General features: G+C 40.9%; 1 protein-coding gene across 1 annotated transcript in view; it reads right to left on the bottom strand.

Annotated features, from left to right (window-relative positions):
- LOC124165574 (zinc transporter ZIP11) overlaps window positions 1–9756 on the bottom strand; it is a 36941-nt gene extending 27185 nt beyond the window's left edge. Inside the window, exons 1-5 of the mRNA XM_046543030.1 lie at window positions 9556–9756; window positions 9144–9387; window positions 8515–8607; window positions 6731–6925; window positions 1885–1954 (exon numbers count right to left, since the gene is read on the bottom strand). Of these exons, the coding sequence (XP_046398986.1) occupies window positions 1885–1954; window positions 6731–6925; window positions 8515–8607; window positions 9144–9387; window positions 9556–9663 (710 nt within the window). The 5' untranslated portion in view covers window positions 9664–9756. The remainder of the gene's footprint in view (window positions 1–1884; window positions 1955–6730; window positions 6926–8514; window positions 8608–9143; window positions 9388–9555) is intronic.
- Between the last annotated feature and the right edge of the window lie 7682 nt (window positions 9757–17438).

Below are 17438 nucleotides of genomic sequence, written 5' to 3'. Positions count from 1 at the left end.
AAACATGTAAATCTGAAGCTGACTTTGATCAGAATGAGGAGCTAAAGTATCAGTGTCAATCGAGAATCGATATTGGTCTAAAATTAAGAAGAGTTACGAAATTTTATTTCCGCATAGGTATTTCATCAATAAAAAGTTTTAATCATATTGCTCTCCAATTGCAAATCCGGAATCTGAATTCGCGACTTGTGTGTGAAATGAAGAAAACAAATTGTGAATAATCGCTTGCCATCACCAAGGGCAAGAAACCACACTTAAAACGTGTCCTGCAACATTAGATGCCGGGCTGTGACATTACAATACGACTAAAATTCAACTTCTCGAGTACTCAGATTCCCATATCCTGCAGCATTCTTAACATTGCGTCCTTCTGCCTTTAGTTAAGCCTGAAAAGTTTTTCCACCCCTCAGAATGATAGCTCCAGAGATAGCTTTTCAGGGACCACAGGAATGATAGCTCGACTTATCATTTTATGAATCACATAATCATTCCCTGCAACCTTTTTCCATCACTTTCTGTATTTACAACTGTCATTCAATGAAATGCTAAGTGTGGTGTAACAATTACTGTTAGCAGCTGAGCATTCTGATTGGCTGAAGGGCAGTGCCATTAATGATTTTAGCTATGGAAAAAGAGCATGATGAAAAAAGGGATGGGATTTCTATCCCTCGGGCCATCGTAAAGAATGATCACATGAAATGGCCATTTTTCCCCCATAATTGGAGCAATCAGAAGAAAAATCCCTCATAAGGGATGGAAAAAATGATCATGCGATTCAGGCTTTAAACCTTTCACGACAGACGTTGGGTGGAGCTGACGGGAATTATCAAATGCATAACACCCAGTTGTGGATACAGATGGGGGATGCATGGGACGCCCCCCATTGTGGAGCCACCCACATCGCCTCACAGTGGTGAACCACAACTGTATCTTTTTATATTATAAGATATTATTATCTTGTGTGTGTGTAAAATCAGTTAAAAATAAAACTTTCCTAAACTTTGCATGGAACTTGATTATTTTTCATTAGGATACAAGTAGTTCAAAATATATTTTGCGCCCCCCCATTGAGCTTTTTCTGTATCCGCCAATGATAACACCTGATGTCTGGGTATAGCAGTCGTGGATTTTACAATGCAAACGTCTGGACCTACACGAGGGAAGGGAAGTGACTGCTGAGGTAGCAAATGTCTGATGCATACAGGCCCGACCTGGGACCCAGGTTAGCGAGTCCTTAGGGCCACTGCCCATGCAATAAAGCCCGACAATCCCACCAATTTATGATCATCCTCACCGCAGAAATCCGTTGCAAAGTGGTTATACTGTCAATAGTTTTTTTCAATTATATATTTTGTAGCATGCTACAATTTTTTTATACTTTGAAATGAATTCTTCGTTTTGTTCTGTGCTTGAGCAATTTTTAAACGAAATTTTAGCGTAAAAATAATGAACTTCCGGACTTATAGCCTTAATACCTCATATTTACAAACTTTGTTGTTATTAACGCTAGAAATACTTTAAAAATTCCACAATGCTTAAAAAAGTATTAATAAATATTTTAGATGAGTAAATTATTGAAAATCAAATACAATTTTTGGTTGACAAAAACACTGGTAATGCAATAAGTTGACTGTGGATTAGTGCTAAGATAGGGTTAGGGGGTGTAGTCCAATGGGCAGGGTAAGGGACGGGCTGAGCTGGGTCCCAAATCTGAGGAACGAAAATACCCAGGCAACTCACCCCCAAAAAATAGCTCCATACAGAGAGGTTTAAAACATTCCTATGCTACTCGTAGCACAGAAAACGTTTTCCAATTGTAGGCGCCAGCAGGCAAGGGTTAAAGAAACAAGAGGAAAACTAAAGCAAGATGTAAATTAAACATACCTGGCACTCTCAAACGTTGCAGATGGTGACTTCCCTACAGCACCAAAACCAACACCCACAGCAAGTCCCTCTGAAATTGCACAGATATTCAAATCAACCCTTGTAAGCACACTGAATTTTGTGCATCATATTTTTTTTGGCCTTGCTCAAATAATGGTAATATTTTTACTGCATTACTTTTCTTCGTTAGTCCAACCATTTTATACACCAACATATTATATTACTTCTTTTAATTTTCAATTTCTCGCTACAACCTCCACACTTTGTTGGGAAAAATATGATACAGGTACCATTAGCATTAAGCATACTCAAGCATTATACTGAAGTTTACCACTTTAAATAGTTCAGTTACCATGTAGCACTAGGATGTTCTTCTACATCTACGTACTACCCTGCAAGCCACCTCTATTGGCATGTGGCAGAGGGCATTGGGACACTAACCATTACTAAAAAAATAAAAGAAATTCCACTTAATAAGTTCCACCAAGCATTTATTTCCTTTGTTATTCAGGAGAAATTCAAATTCCTATACCAATCCATTTAGAAAAATATCTGGAAATCTATCTAGATATTGTAGGGGGGAATTAAAGGTGTTAATCAAGAAATAGGTAAAATGGCATACTTAAAAGTCAAGTTCCAGTTTTTTTCAGAAGCAACGGGACTCCTGCACATTTCCCAGATTTCAAGGTATTCACAGACGGACCACAAAGGACAGGACGTGAGTCATCTTAGTAGGCCGTAGTATGAGCACACTAGCAACTAACACCATCAGTTCAGGGAACGAATTTAAGTATACCGGGACTAGCCACAGTGATAACTTTACGGAGTCACCCACAATGCACAAATTGTGCAAAAAATCCACAGAGAAAAAAATCATTCACCTTGACCGGGATACTAATCCAGATCCCTCCATTTCCTGCCGAGTGCTTTAGCCAGTTAAGCTACCGAGGTGTCTTCCTCCCCAGTGGAAATTTGTGGACTAGATATACCGGACAAGGTGGTATGGCCTGATAAGCATATTATGCAACTAGCAGTCCAAATCGTGCACACTGGGCCACAGCCGGAGAACGAAGTCTGAACTTTGAACACAAAGAGGTGTTCACTCTAGATTAATTTAAGTATACCAGGACTCCTTTCCCTTGGGCTACAACCTTGTCGCGGTGGAAAGGCTTGCGCGCTCCTATGACCCCTAGAGCTGCACTGGCGGGATTAATTCTAAATTATTCCCGGTAGGGCCACCCATGCCAGATAGGTCGAAGGGTAGGAGCCAGACGAAAGGTAGTCCACGTGATGGTGTCACGTGAAAAACACTGTTGGAATGGAAGTGGGAAACCCTACCAACTATCTCTTCCCTGAACACATGGAGTACAACCAAATGAGCCTCGGAATCTCATCGCCTGGGACCCGTCCGCAAAGGGCGGGTGTCGGGCACGGCAGCGAGGTCGGCAAGGTCCTCGGGGTCGTCAACATGCGAAATCCTTGCAGAGACTTATCATCATCAACAGCAGCAATGAAGAAGGAAGAAAAGAAGACCAAGAAGATGGAAAAGAAGAAGTCGGCTTTAAATGTAGGGACGTGGAATGTGAGGACTATGATGAGGGCGGGGAAATTAGAAAATATCAAAAGGGAAATGGATAAAGGGAGGATAGACGTCTTAGGATTATGCGAGGTGAGGTGGAGGGATGGGGGGGACTATTGGAGTGATGGGTATAGGGTTATATATAGTGGAGGGGAAGAAAGCCAGCGAGGGGTAGCTTTAGTATTAAACGGGAAGATGGGTAAGCGTGTGGTAGGTATAGACCAGGTAAGCGATAGGATTCTGGTGGTAGAAATTGAGGCGCGGCCCACCAACCTTGTGGTGGTCCAGGTTTACATGCCCACTAGCAATCATAGGGAGGAAGAAGTAGACGAGGTGTATGAACAGCTCGAGGAAATAATTAGAGACACACCGGGTAAGAAAAATCTGGTAGTGATGGGGGACTGGAACGCCTCAGTCGGGGAAGGGAGGGATGGAAACGAAATAGGAGATTTTGGTCTAGGAATACGGAACGACAGGGGAGAGAAAGCAGCAGAATTTTGTAGGAGAAACAAATTATTCATCACAAACACGTGGTTCAATCATCATAAAGGGCGAAGGTACACGTGGAAAAGTCCAGGGGATGCGGGGAGATATCAAATAGACTACATTATGGTAAGACAGAGGTTTAGGAACAGTGTGAAAAACTCGCGCAGCTTCCCTGCAGCGGATGCGGATTCGGACCACAATCTAGTGCTCATGAAATGCAACGTAAGATTCAAAAGACTTATGAAAGTTAGGAAGGCGAAGAAATGGAACGTAGAAGCCCTGAAGGGGAGTATGAGGAGAGAATATCAGGAGCTAGTGGACATTAGTATACGGGAGATTGAAAGTACCAAGACGGTAGAGGAAAGATGGGATAATATAAAAACGGGAATAGTCAAAGCGGCGGAGAAGTCAATTGGTTACGTTGACAGTAGAAGGATAAAGAAGCCATGGTTAACGGAGGCAATGGTAAATGAAATGGAGGAGAGGAGGAAGTGGAAGAACGTGGACTCAGAACAGGGCAAAAGAATGTATAGGGAATTGAATAATCGATTACGACGTGAAACTAAGAGGGCAAGGGAGGCTTGGTGGAAAAGACAGTGCGAGGAAATGGAAAAGTTCCAGAAGGATGGAGAAGATTGGGATGGGTTGTACGCCAAAGTTAAGTCGCTATTGGGCGGTAAAAGAGGACAAGCCATGTCTAAAATTAAGGCTAAAGATGGGAGGATGCTAACTGAGCGAGAAGAGGTACAGGGTAGGTGGATGGAATACGTGGAGGACCTGTATGACGGAACGAACAGACCAGAGAGATTGACTCTAGAGGGGGAAAGTGCAGTGGAGGAGGATAATCTTGGGCCGGAGATATTAGATTCAGAAATAGAGAGAGCACTCCGTGATATGAAGGCTAGGAAAGCAGTAGGCGTGGACAACATCCCGTGCGAGCTTCTGAAGAATCTAGGGAAGAAAGGTAAGAAAAGGTTTTTTGAACTGGTGCGCAAGATTTATGAGGAGGGATGTTGGCCGGAGGATTTCCTGAAGACGGTTTTAATTCCGCTTCCGAAAAAGAAGAAAGCTGTGGAATGCGGAGATTATAGGACTATCAGCCTAATATCCCATGCGGCTAAAGTAGTGCTGAGGATATTGAACAGAGGAATGGAGGCGAGGGCAAACGAGTATTTGGGCGAAGATCAGTTTGGTTTCAGAAAAGGGAAGTCAACTCGTGATGCAATAGCAATAATGAGGGCCCTCGTGGAGAGGAACTTAGAATATGAGCAGGATGTATATGTGTGTTTCGTGGATTTTGAAAAAGCGTTTGATAGGGTGAACTGGGTAAAGTTAATGGATATTCTCAAGAGAATAGGTGTAGACTGGAGGGATAGACGACTGATTTGTAATCTGTATATGGCCCAGACTGCGCAAGTGAGGATAGCGGGCGGAGAATCTGGGTGGGCAAGCATTGGCCGAGGTGTGAGGCAAGGCTGTCCTCTATCGCCACTGCTCTTTAACGTGTATGCTGAAGAAATGGTAAGGGAAGCGTGGGATGAGTTAGAAGCTGGGATAAAAGTGGGAGGAATGATGTTCAAATCAGTGAGATTCGCGGATGACCAGGCGTTGATCAGTCAGTCAGCAAGGGGGCTTCAGGCCCTAGTGGATACCTTATACGAACGTTGCGAGGAGTTTGGGATGAGGATTAATCACAAGAAAACTAAGGTAATGCGGTTTTGTAAAGCATCACGAGCGAGGAATGTGAGACTCAAGATAAAGGTGGGTGGTGAAAAACTTGAGCAGGTTGAGCAATTCAACTATTTAGGCAGTACGTTAGAGGAAAACGGATACAGTAGTAAGGACATCAGGAAGAGAATAGCATTAGCGAAGGAGGCGTTCATGAGCAGGAAGGAGCTTCTGAGAGGATCGTTGTGTAAGAGTTTAAAGAAAAGGTTAGTGAAGAGTTTGGTTTGGAGTGTAGCTCTCTACGGTGCGGAAACGTGGACTCTGAGGAAAGAAGACGAGAGAAGGTTGGAGGCATTCAAGATGTGGATGTGGAGAAGAATCGAGAAGGGGAAATAGACGGAGAGGAAAAGGAACGACACGAAGTGCTGGATATGGTTGGCGAGGAAAGGCAGCTTTTAAATGAGATACGGAGGAGACATACGGTATGGATGGGAGGAGTAGGTACTTAGCGGGAGGGGATGTTGAAAATGGTGTTAGAGGGTAGAATGTTAGGGAAACGAGGGAGGGGAAGGAAAAGAATAGGATTTTTAGATAGATTGAAAGAGAGTAGGCCTTACAGTGAATTAAAGAAGGCAGTGCTGGAAGGAAAGGGAGGCTCCCAGATCACCTCTTTAGTACTACATGGAAACCTACCTTAATCGGTAGAATACTATAATAATAATACCAGGACTAGCCACAGTGATAACTTTACGGAGTCATCGGTAATGCACAAATTGTGCAAAATATCCACAGAGAAAAAATCGTTCGCCTTGACCAGGAGTTCAGGGAACATTTGAGAATGGAAAGCACTGCAGGAACAAGTGAGTTTGTACGCAGTCACGTGCACGGGTACAAAGTTAACTTAACCAACGGATGAAGTTCACCATGAAAAAATATTTGGCTTAGCCGGGATTCGAACCCGGATCTCCCAATTGTAAGACAGGTGTGATAGCCAGTTTAACCACCAAGCCATTTTCTCAGAGCAAACTTCGGGATGGGTTTTATTTTTTCATGGTGAACTTTATCCGTTGGTGTAGTTAGTTATATTTGAGAATGGAGCAATTAGGAACACACCTGGGATGTTGTGGACAGTGATGGCCACCACTAGCAGCAGGATCCGCCTCCACTGCAGCGCCTTCGTGTCACCTTGGCTACCAGCAAATGCCATCCCACCCTCGACCACATCTGCATTCCCTGCTTGTGCACCCCCTCCTGCCCTGCGCCTTGTACCCGATCCATAGCTAGAGACACCACTGCTAACAGGGAATCCTAAGAACATATAATGAAGAAACAACAATTTAATCACCAGAAAAGAAATTACAGGGAAGCAGGTCAGTGTCATGGTTAGTGTTGGCTTCACATATTGTGGACCCAGGGTTCAAATCCTGGCAGTGCCAGTCAGGAGCAGATTCAGCGTCAAATTTGGGGTGTTATCACCTGGGTCCGGGGAGCATGGAATACATTCCGGGAGAGAGGAGTATTTTAACAGTAGGGAGTGCTACGCTCTGTGATGAATCCAACTCAAACTTCTCTCACGCTTGGGACTTGTTGTCATGCATTTGCAAATACACTTCCTTTATTCCTTTACAAGGATACAAAAACTATTGAACTGATAAAAATTAAAACTTTTGATAAAATTTAAAGGGTCATGACTCCCGTACTTCCCCTAATTCCATCCTGAGTGACAGTAGCAGCACCAGATTTTTCAGAGGCTGTCAGATCCGTGCCTGAGTGTTGAGTGGAGGGCACTTCGAGTACAACACTCCGTCCATCGTGGGGCATTATAACATGATCCCCTTGGTGCCTTTCATTAAGACCATACTACTGCTAGGTTTCCCTCCAAACTTCTCCTTCCTTACACTTAACTATGGCACAAATGTCTTAAGAGGTCGTTCACCTCCTTATAAGACTATACCATACCAAAATTACTTCACAAAAATCGCCATTTCCCTGGATATATTCTTTGAAAAGAATGATGTAACGGCCATCTGCCAGGTTACCATAAATGCAGGACATCCCTCAGCTGTCAACGATGGTGGCACCTACCTCATGAGGTGAGGAGGGGAAAAATAGGAAACTAGGAAAGAAGGTAATGGTGAACCATCGACACAAATTTGCCACGTTGTCACTTGGTGGCAAACATCCTAGGCTCACCTCTGTGTCAATGTTAGTGGGAAATGTATCAAGTCTAACTTGATTGTATAAATTCAGGTTGTAGTTATTTACACTGATCCTACTAAACTCATATGCTAAATATGATATTCAGAGAGAAGTGAAAAAATAGTGCACAAGAAATTTGCTCAAGAAAAATATCATGAGGTGACAAATTTCCAAAGCTCACGCCAATGTGATGAAGAAAAAGTGTAAGCTCTCTCAACATTTACAAAATCTTTTTGAACTGCGAGTTTATGGAGACAACTGTACATGCAGGAGGGGGATGGGTTTAAAGTAATACTTACTATGGTACTTGTCAATAAAGGGAGGGTAGGGGTTAAAAATCACCAAAAAATATAGCTTCAATATTCTTGCTTTCAGTGATACATACTTGAATTTATGTGGGATGCACATGACAGAATTTAGAATGAATGATTTTGCAATTGGCAGACACATGGAAAGAAGATGTCTGGCTGGGGAAATAGATGCAAAGAAAATGAACATACGTCAAATTAAAAAATAATTAGTATGAAAGGTAAGATTTAACTCTGATACATATTACCATGAGCCAACTCCAATTACTTAGCTGATAAAAATGCAAATCATTCGGCAATCATGAACAATTGGCAAGTGTAGGTCTTATCAGAATAACTTTGCAACAAACTCATCATACCTCTGCACTTCACAACTATGTAGGTACTTACCGTCAATCGATGTGGAATCACTCTTCTCCACTGGATTGTTTGCTTGGTAGTAGTCTAGATCATTTTTTACAGTCTTTCCACTCATCTGAAGAGCTAAAAAAGATCAATATAGAATCAAAAGGTTTCATAGTAAAAATAATCCGAATATAAGTTTACTTTAGTATCAAAATAAGAAGTTGATTTCAGTTTTTTTCCATTTACATGAAAATGCTTCCATGCTAATTTAAATCAGAGGAAATCATTTGTGCTGAGAAAGGGAGGAATAAATTGAACAACAGAGACTACAAGTTTGGTAGGATTAATATAATCTATGGATTTTTTTACTTAATATAAGATAAAATGAAGACAGCATGACAAGGTAATTTTACAGAAGAGATTCTGTTAACCAAAAAGTAAATTTACAATGGATTTATGACATATGAATATTACGAACGTATATGAATTGCAAGAATTGTAGATTTTTGAAGATTGTTCGAAGATAACACGTCAATGCATGAGTTTTTATCACACAATGGTGAAAAATGTATGCCCAAGTTCGAGTTCTGGTATTTATAATTTCATTATCAGTGAGGTCGCAATTTAAACTTTCCGGTGAAACAAATCGTAGAAGGTTTAGACGAGATACAAACCTAGCAAAATCCCTGGCGTTTGATGTTTGTCTCCACCTAGCGAAGAAGCCTCCATTATTGAATCAGCAAGTTGCAAAAACAGTGCACCCGCTACAAAACCGATGGCAGCTGGTACAAATGCAAGTCCACCCTCTGTACCACTTTGCATTTCAGCGGCTTCAATTGCTGGAGCGAGAAGAGACCAATATGACGCAGCAAGCATAACACCACCAGCAAATCCGAGGCTCCAATCTAAAAGTTTTCTCTGAAGGAGTAAAAGTAATAACAATGTTACCAACACAGACGAATAACACAGGGCAATTCAATTTGCGCGAAAGTAAAATGAGCACACTATAAAAAATAAAACAGAATGCGATGCGTCAAATGACAGTGAAACTGAATTAATAAAAATAAACATCAAATTGTTACGTACGTGAGAGCCACGTATTACAACCACCATTCCCGCTCCTGCAGCAGTTAGTCCCCATGTCAGTAGTGTTCCTAAAAGCGCTTGAGTCACCGGTCCATAACCTTGAATCATGTTGTCATTTAAGAAAAAATTAAAATCTGAAGCGACCCTAAGAACCCTTTGTTTATGTTGTTGTTGCCTTCATCGCCGGCTCATCATCACAATGCGCCGTCCTACGTTGTTTTGTTTTCGAGGGCCTTGAGCTTGGCGGGTCGGTCAAATTCCCTAATAGACAGTGCTCTCTTTTCGAGCACGTGTGCAAGATAATTTCTCAAGGTAAAAACGATAAGCATAGAAGAATAATGGGTAAATTAAAGCAGGGATTAGTATATCGTAGAATTTGGGTCGTCGAGTTAAATTTTATGTGCCAAAATTATGTAAAATGTATTTCCAGACATGCCATTTTTCAAAGATTTTCCCGGACCCTCCCTTGTTCGCCCCCTGAGGCCACCTCATCCCCCGAAAGCATATTCCTCGTTACGCCACTGTGTATAAGCAATATTTTATCAATATTCTTGGTTTAATAAACTCTACAATATTAATTATCGATTGATTCTGCATTATTCATTACTTATATTAATTAGAAAATTATGTCACAGAAATGCAAGTATTTGTGTTCCACGTGGCCATACGTTGTCACACAAATTTAATACGTGATTTGTAAGTATGAAAAGTTATATGTTACATTTTAAAGTTACAGTAAAACTTTAGTTATTGCAGTTTTAGTAGGCCACGAATTCAAACGGACATGGTTAGATGAATCTTATAACAAGGATACATCCTTTTCCAAAATAATATACCGGCTGGAGTGCCAATGCTCGTAGGTAGGTAATGACAACAGCTATATGAGCTACACATGAACAAACACAACTTATTCACACAAAAACGAGCATCGAAGTGAAGAGAACGTTATTTAATTATTTTTAATGAATAATAAACTTTCGAAATAATAAAATGTTGGAAAGGCTGTGATAAACAGTGGAAGATGTGAGGAAGAAGTTAGGATAGAGAAAGGAGGGTGTAAGGCAAGGAACCTCACTACCACCAAAACTCAACCATTCACATACACGGAATGGCCGGATTCAAGGAGGGGTAATCGTGCAAGGTAAAAGTACCCCTAATCTTCGATTCGTGGATGATATAGTGGTTTTAGCAGAGAGTGAAGGAGAGCTGACAAATACCCTTGGAATATTACAAAATATTTTTAACGCACTCAACCTAGTGAGGAAAAGTCCGTTCAAATGATAAGCCAGATGAAATCCACTCGTACCCACTTCTTTTCAATTGTAATTTATTAAGGTTAACTGAATTTTATCCTGACCACAAAACCTACCTTCATCTTTTCTTACTTTTCCACATTTCTGGGGGGGCAAGCCCCCTCGTACCCCCCGGTATTCTCTCCTGATTGGGGTGAATATCGATCCGCAAATGTCTCAGGCTGATTTTTGCTCCTCGGGCCACCTGTTGCACAGCCTTGATGTGTACTGCAGATATCACAGGCTAGGATAAGCCTTATAATACGTCCAATTGTTGATTATCCACGAATTTAAGTAAGCACTCACACATTTTTTTCTCGCTCTGGCTCTCAGACAAGATTATGCGAAAGATGCAACCAGGAGGTTATTTCCATTACTATGGTTGCGTATCGAAACACGATTTTTTTTAATAAAGGCAGACGAACAAGCGGTGGGCCTCTTAATGGATGCTAAGTACAAAGATTCTAAAGGCCGTTTTACACGGTACACGGAATTGCGCAATCGGACGTACGTGCGAAGGCGCAATCGAAATTGCGTCGTGTAAAGTGGTGAATTGCTAGAACACATGCGAGAATGCGTGGTCGCGAGACGGCAAAATAGCCCACGTTCTAATTTCGTTCATGCATTCGCGCAATTCCACACCATTTTAGAAATTAATGCAGCTCTAACCTGCGCAATTCCGTGTACCGTGTAAAACGGCCTTAAAGGGTAAAACCGATTGGTCTTAACTAGCAGGGGCGCAGCTAGGAATCAAGGCTGGGGGGGGTTAACGTGCAACTAATACCGGGGTGTGTGGGGGTATGGAATACCTACCAGGATAAGCGGTAGGTGCGAAATTGCTTCGGAATTTTAAGATAAATGGTGAGTTTTACGGGTTTCTGAGGGATATTTTATTAATCCTTACCCTATTATATTAATAATGTCAATAAAATTAAGTAAAATGGATTTAACTTAAAATTTCTCTGAGCTCTGGGGTGGGGGGGGGGGTTTATCCCCCAAAACCCCCCCTCGTTGCGCCACTGTTAACTTGAGCAGGGAAGTAAAGAGAGCATTTATTTTAAACACGTTTTTTCGATAATTTTATGTTTCGTGAGCTAAATACAATAACTGAAAGTGCTTCGATATTAAAATTTAACGAAGGAAGTATTTTGCAATTACAAAATACATTTAAAATCAAAGCCCATAGTTTAGACCAATTTCTATTATATTACTGTTGCCGCCACCGAGGTCAGTATCTTCATCAAATCTATTATTGTTTCCTTCTTCCACGGAGTGGTGTAGTGAGCCGTTCAGTGGGCTTAAGTACGTTAAGACCAATAAAGTTCCTTTAAATTTACTAATAAACTAACGCAGAAAAACTGTCGATCGATCTTAATCAGTCATAAAACCTTGAAGTGACTTAACTTATCTATAAAAGTTTCTTTAAAAAACTTTAAGGATGGTTAAAGTTACTTAATTAATTAATTTTAAATAAAATTAGCAATTTTAAAGTAACTTAAACCATTTCAACAGTTTCATTATTGTTGAGTCAAACTCAGAAATAAATCTCAAATTTTAACTATCCTCAAAGAGAAGCAGAGATTACTAAATATATGATAAATATGTGTACAAAACAGATGTGCGTATCCGTACAAGACGTATACCAGAATCTTTTAAAAAACTCAAATAATATCCTTGTGGTGTAACCAGGGATCATCAGACATGTATAAAATATGAATAATATACAGATTTCCAAATCTGTATACCGATTTATTTCGAAATATTAAAAATATTCAGATATAATCCTTTTGTTGCTACCACGGGGCGCATCAAGGTTTCCGGGTTGTACTCCGCGTCGATTCGTCTTCGTGACGACAGTTTCGTCTGCGCTGCAGCAGGCTTCATCAGGTCTGAAGTGTCGGATGCAGTGGCGGCTTGCCCATAAGGACTCTCGGACGCCGCCCCTCCCAAATATTTGAAAAAGTAAAAAAAATAAATATCCATTAATTTATAATTATACATCTGATTAATCAAAGTGTTTTTTCAGTCACATACATCGAAAGTGTTGGAAAAACACGAAAAGAAATAGCGCGAGAAGTTCTTATTTGTAGCCGTGGGGCGCTGGCCAGAACGTCCCAATCCATCTCCATGCAGTTATATGGAGAGTGGTAGTGGTGGGGGCCGCTGGTGCTATGACGCGTCTAACCTTGTGTCTTATGGAAGTCTTGGGACGTCGTCCGAGAATGCGCAGAGCGACGTGTGAGTTGACATCGCTGCGCAGGCCGGCGGGCGTATAATCTGGCGTCTACTTGGTGCTGCCACAGAAAAGGGACGTACGGAATCAGAATGGTCACTGTACTGGGTGTAGTAATACGATTTTAATTTTTAATTACTGGTAGGTATTGCTACAGAAAATAAATTATCCCATTATGCTTGCGTTTTTTGGTGTTTGAATTCCCGATCACATAAAATCCAACCAGTTAAAGGCCGTACCTATTGACACCTATTCTCGAGTATTTGCCACAGTTCTGTTATGATTACGAATTTCAAGAACCTTGGGGAAACTAATATTATAATATTTAGGCCTTAACAATGTATTCATATCTTCCCGATGATTAGAAATGCGGAACCTATTTTTCAGATGAATTTATCAAAAGGCCTGCATTATTGGGAAAAATCAGTTAACATTCTCCACTGATTTATAATTTAAGAAATAGGTGCGTGCGTGATAGGATGAAGGATTAAACATGATTTAACCCGTAAAACGTGACTTTAAATAGAGTCATTCAATGAATGTCAAGAAGTTTCGCGTACAATGCACCTTTTGTGTGTAGGTTCATCATTTTTCTAGCCGTCCTTGTTCTATTAGTTAATGATCACCTAATTCCTCAGCGGCAGAGCGGTAGCTGTCTGACGGAAAATGTCCACTTGGGTCTGATTTAAGTGGCTTCGAAGAGTTCATATCAGTGCGGAGATCCTTACAGCTCCCATCTGTGGTTCAGAGTCGTCTTCTTTTACGATCTAGAATTTACATTCTATTATATCATGGCAATGATTTCGAAGACATGGTTATCCAAGCGCGACCCGTTGGCGTTTCGTGTATTTACTACATATGAATCTAGACTCAAGGAGATGGTCCGTGACGTCTTTTGTTTCCTTGACTGCCTTTGCTGACCTTAAATTCATCCCTCAGCTGAATCAGCATTAGTGGACCACGACTTCTATCTCCCTTGAGTCGTGCTTAGAGTAACGGCAAGACTGGGCAAGACTCTCGGAAAGAACGGAGTGAAATGAGTTCAGACATCATTTTCGAGGAGTTAACTGTACGTAATTGCCGATTAAGAAGTTTCTTAGTGCTGTGTGTACATTCAAGAAGACAATTTTGAATTAATCAACAGTGCTCGTTTTTGTTTTAGGGAAATATAGGGAAAAATTGTCCCCAATTCTGTGTCCAGGCACCTTGTTCTTTTTGTTCGTATTTTTCGTCGGCCCATTTTGTGTCGTCCCTTGTTTATTTATAGACTAGTGCCCTTGCCATGTGTTCAATCGGAAAGAAATTGTTGTCCGGCGCTATTTCATCGAACGTGTAATTGATCACTTTGCTGGACAAAAGGAAAGAAGGATGGACTTCTGCAATATAACTAAAGGCATGTGAGTATTTCAGATTTTGTTAAAAATGTGTGAGAAATGTTTAATTATTGATTTTAAGTCAAACTGTATTCAAGAAGCAACGCGAACACCGCAATCAAAGTTTACATCTGCAATAGCAAAGCGCGCCTTCTAGTAATGTTTGTTTCCTAGTGGAAGTCAGTGGCACTCCCCTCCCTCCTCAGGTGTTACAAGTGTCATTGCTACCTAAATCATTGCAAATGTTGTATAGATTTGACAAATAACGCATTATGATTGCAAAACGAACAACATAAGTGTATTGCGGGTATATCCGCACGAAGAATGTAGGCGCTAAAACCTAAAGTTACGTATTTTCGTTTGTATTTGCAAAATATCGCAGCAAATATATTTTTATTCTTCAAGATCATTGATCAGTATAATCGAGAGTCCGGACTAAGCCGATCCGTATGACCGAGAGTCTACTGCATTTAGTATTTATTAATCAAGATTTCTTAGGAAAACTAGGTATTTTTGTTGAAAAAAATGGAACATATGGCATCACAAAATTTTACTCCTAGATTGCTGTAAAAACTTAATAAAATACACGAAATATTAAAAAATTATGACCGCCCGGTGGAGTGCGCCCCCCCTAGCATTTGACTCACGAGCCGCCACTGGTCGGATGAAAGGTTTTACCTGTCTTATATGAGCCTTGGTTTTGGTCAGGTGCTTCCTGATTGGTTATTTTGCAGTAACCTCTTTTCCAGGCGTTGGATAAGGGAATAGCTACCATCCCTATGACAGTTAATCTTTTGACCATTTCGATAGCCTCTCGCATGAGTTCGGGTAATACTTCTCTCTAGCGATGTTAATATTGGTGCTTTTGACACTGAAAGTTGTTGAAGGCAACGAGTTCCAGCCCAGTCCCAGAGAAATTTTTCATCTGCGGAATTTTTCAAATGCGTGCAGATGATATAGAGATGAGATATAGAGATAAATAGATGATGACGAGAAATTTTGGGATTTCTCCCACATAAAGTTTTTGGCAGAAATCTCTTCAACAGATCCGGTTTAATAGGGGCGCAGCCATGAATTAAGACTGGGGGGGGGGGTTAGGTGCAACTAATACCGGGGTGTGGAATACCCACCAGGATAAGCGGTAGGTGCAAGATTAATAAATTGAGGAATTTTAAGATAAATGGTTCAAAATGTTGAGTTTTACGGCTTTCGGAGGGATATTTTATTAATCCTTACACAATTCTATTAGTAATATCAATCCAATTAAGTAAAATGGATTTAACTTAATCATTTCTCTGTGCTCTGGGAGGGGGTTTAACCCCCAAAAACCCCCCTCGCTGCGCCACTGCGGTTTAACCGATTGCACAATTCACCGATAAGAAGCAGAAAATAAAAATAAAATAAGATTAAAAAACCCACTTTCTCCAAAAAATTACAATATGCGCTAAAGAAAAGCTTTTCCACACTCGGTTAATAAAAATGTGGTAGCTAGTTATGTTTAGATACTAGATAATATTGCGTGCCAATCCAGGTTCTTTTGCAATAATTTCCAATACCCAAGTCTTATCAGCAGACAGGCTTTATTGCCTCAGTGATGAAAAGCTTAATTTTTATCTTTTTAGTACATTTTATACTGTACTTTGGAAAAAATTAATCTTTTTTATTTTCTTTTTTTACCATCAACCGGCCTTTACCCCTCCATCTACCGAATAGGGTAGTTTCCTTCATCAAAGAAAACGAAAGGCATTGATTACGATTCGTTACCCACCATTAGTGTATTCATAATGTACAAATTATTTGGTTTTAGAAATACCGGTTTAGACGAATGGCAATGTTCAATTTTATCCTCATTTGAAAAAGGCCAGATTGGCGCCCATGCGATGCCACTCTACGTGACGTCACATGGACCTAGTTTCTATACGATTAGATAGGAGTTATACATCGTCTGAGATTACCAATGCATGCATGAGGCACAGAGCTCAGGGAAACATGTCTTAATAATCACCCATTAAAATTACTTTAGTTCGGAAAGTTTCCTTCGTTTGATAGGGGAATAATAATCCTTATTTAAGCCAACCAGCTAGCAGGGTACTCTGCTACCTGCTACCATCCTGCGTCGTATCAGCGCTCAAACCCTCGCCCCAAGGTCGCCTCACTTGCGGCAGCGGGAACCAGAACGACGTCACACGGAGTTTTCCCAGCATTCATACGTAGCCGTCGCGTTTTCGCGCACTTGAAAATTTTCACTTTTCATTTAATCGCGAAAAATAGATATCGTCATTTAAAAATCTAAAAGCTTGAAATAAGTACTCCAGGAGTAATAATCTTTCGATTTAGGAAATAAAAAAATAATAGGAAACCACCCTATTCTTTCAATAAATTTTTATTCATCCACCTCTTGCGTGAACGATCCCGGAGGTGAAAAGGACCCTAGAGGTACTGTTGCATTATTGTGTTTTCCTCGTGGTCGTGGCAACATGGGGTCCGCCCGTCCCTGAGTCAGACTTTTCTTCCCTTTGATCGCCCGCATGCATGCGCGCTCCGCAGCGGCGTCAATTATAATTCGAGTTCCCCGCAGCAGTCGAATTTACGAGGGTGCTGCCGCCCGCATAAATACAATAAATGATAGTTGTTCGCACGCTACACTAATTCGGTAAAGGGCCCGGGTGGTGGTAGCGTCGAATAATATAGGAAGTAAGCAACGGCACAGGATTGACATAGGCACTAAGATTTAAGCCCGTTTTACACCCGGTATATATATATTTGCACAATCTGACGTACGCGCGAGAGAGAATTTCTAGCCGCGTAATCTAAAGCGATGTATTGCTAGAACATATGCGAGAATTCATGAACGTGAGATGGAAAGTAGCCCCTGTTCTAAATTCGTTCAGGCATTCGAACCATTGCACGCCTATGTTAGAAAAAATGCCGTTTTGATTTGTGCTATTACATTCCCCGTATAAAACAGACTTTATGCACTTTAGG

This window comes from Ischnura elegans, chromosome 9 (assembly GCF_921293095.1).
Source record: "Ischnura elegans chromosome 9, ioIscEleg1.1, whole genome shotgun sequence".
Taxonomy (NCBI): Eukaryota; Metazoa; Arthropoda; class Insecta; order Odonata; family Coenagrionidae; genus Ischnura; species Ischnura elegans.
Note: the sequence above shows the minus strand (reverse complement) of the source record. Positions and strands in the feature narration are given on the sequence as shown.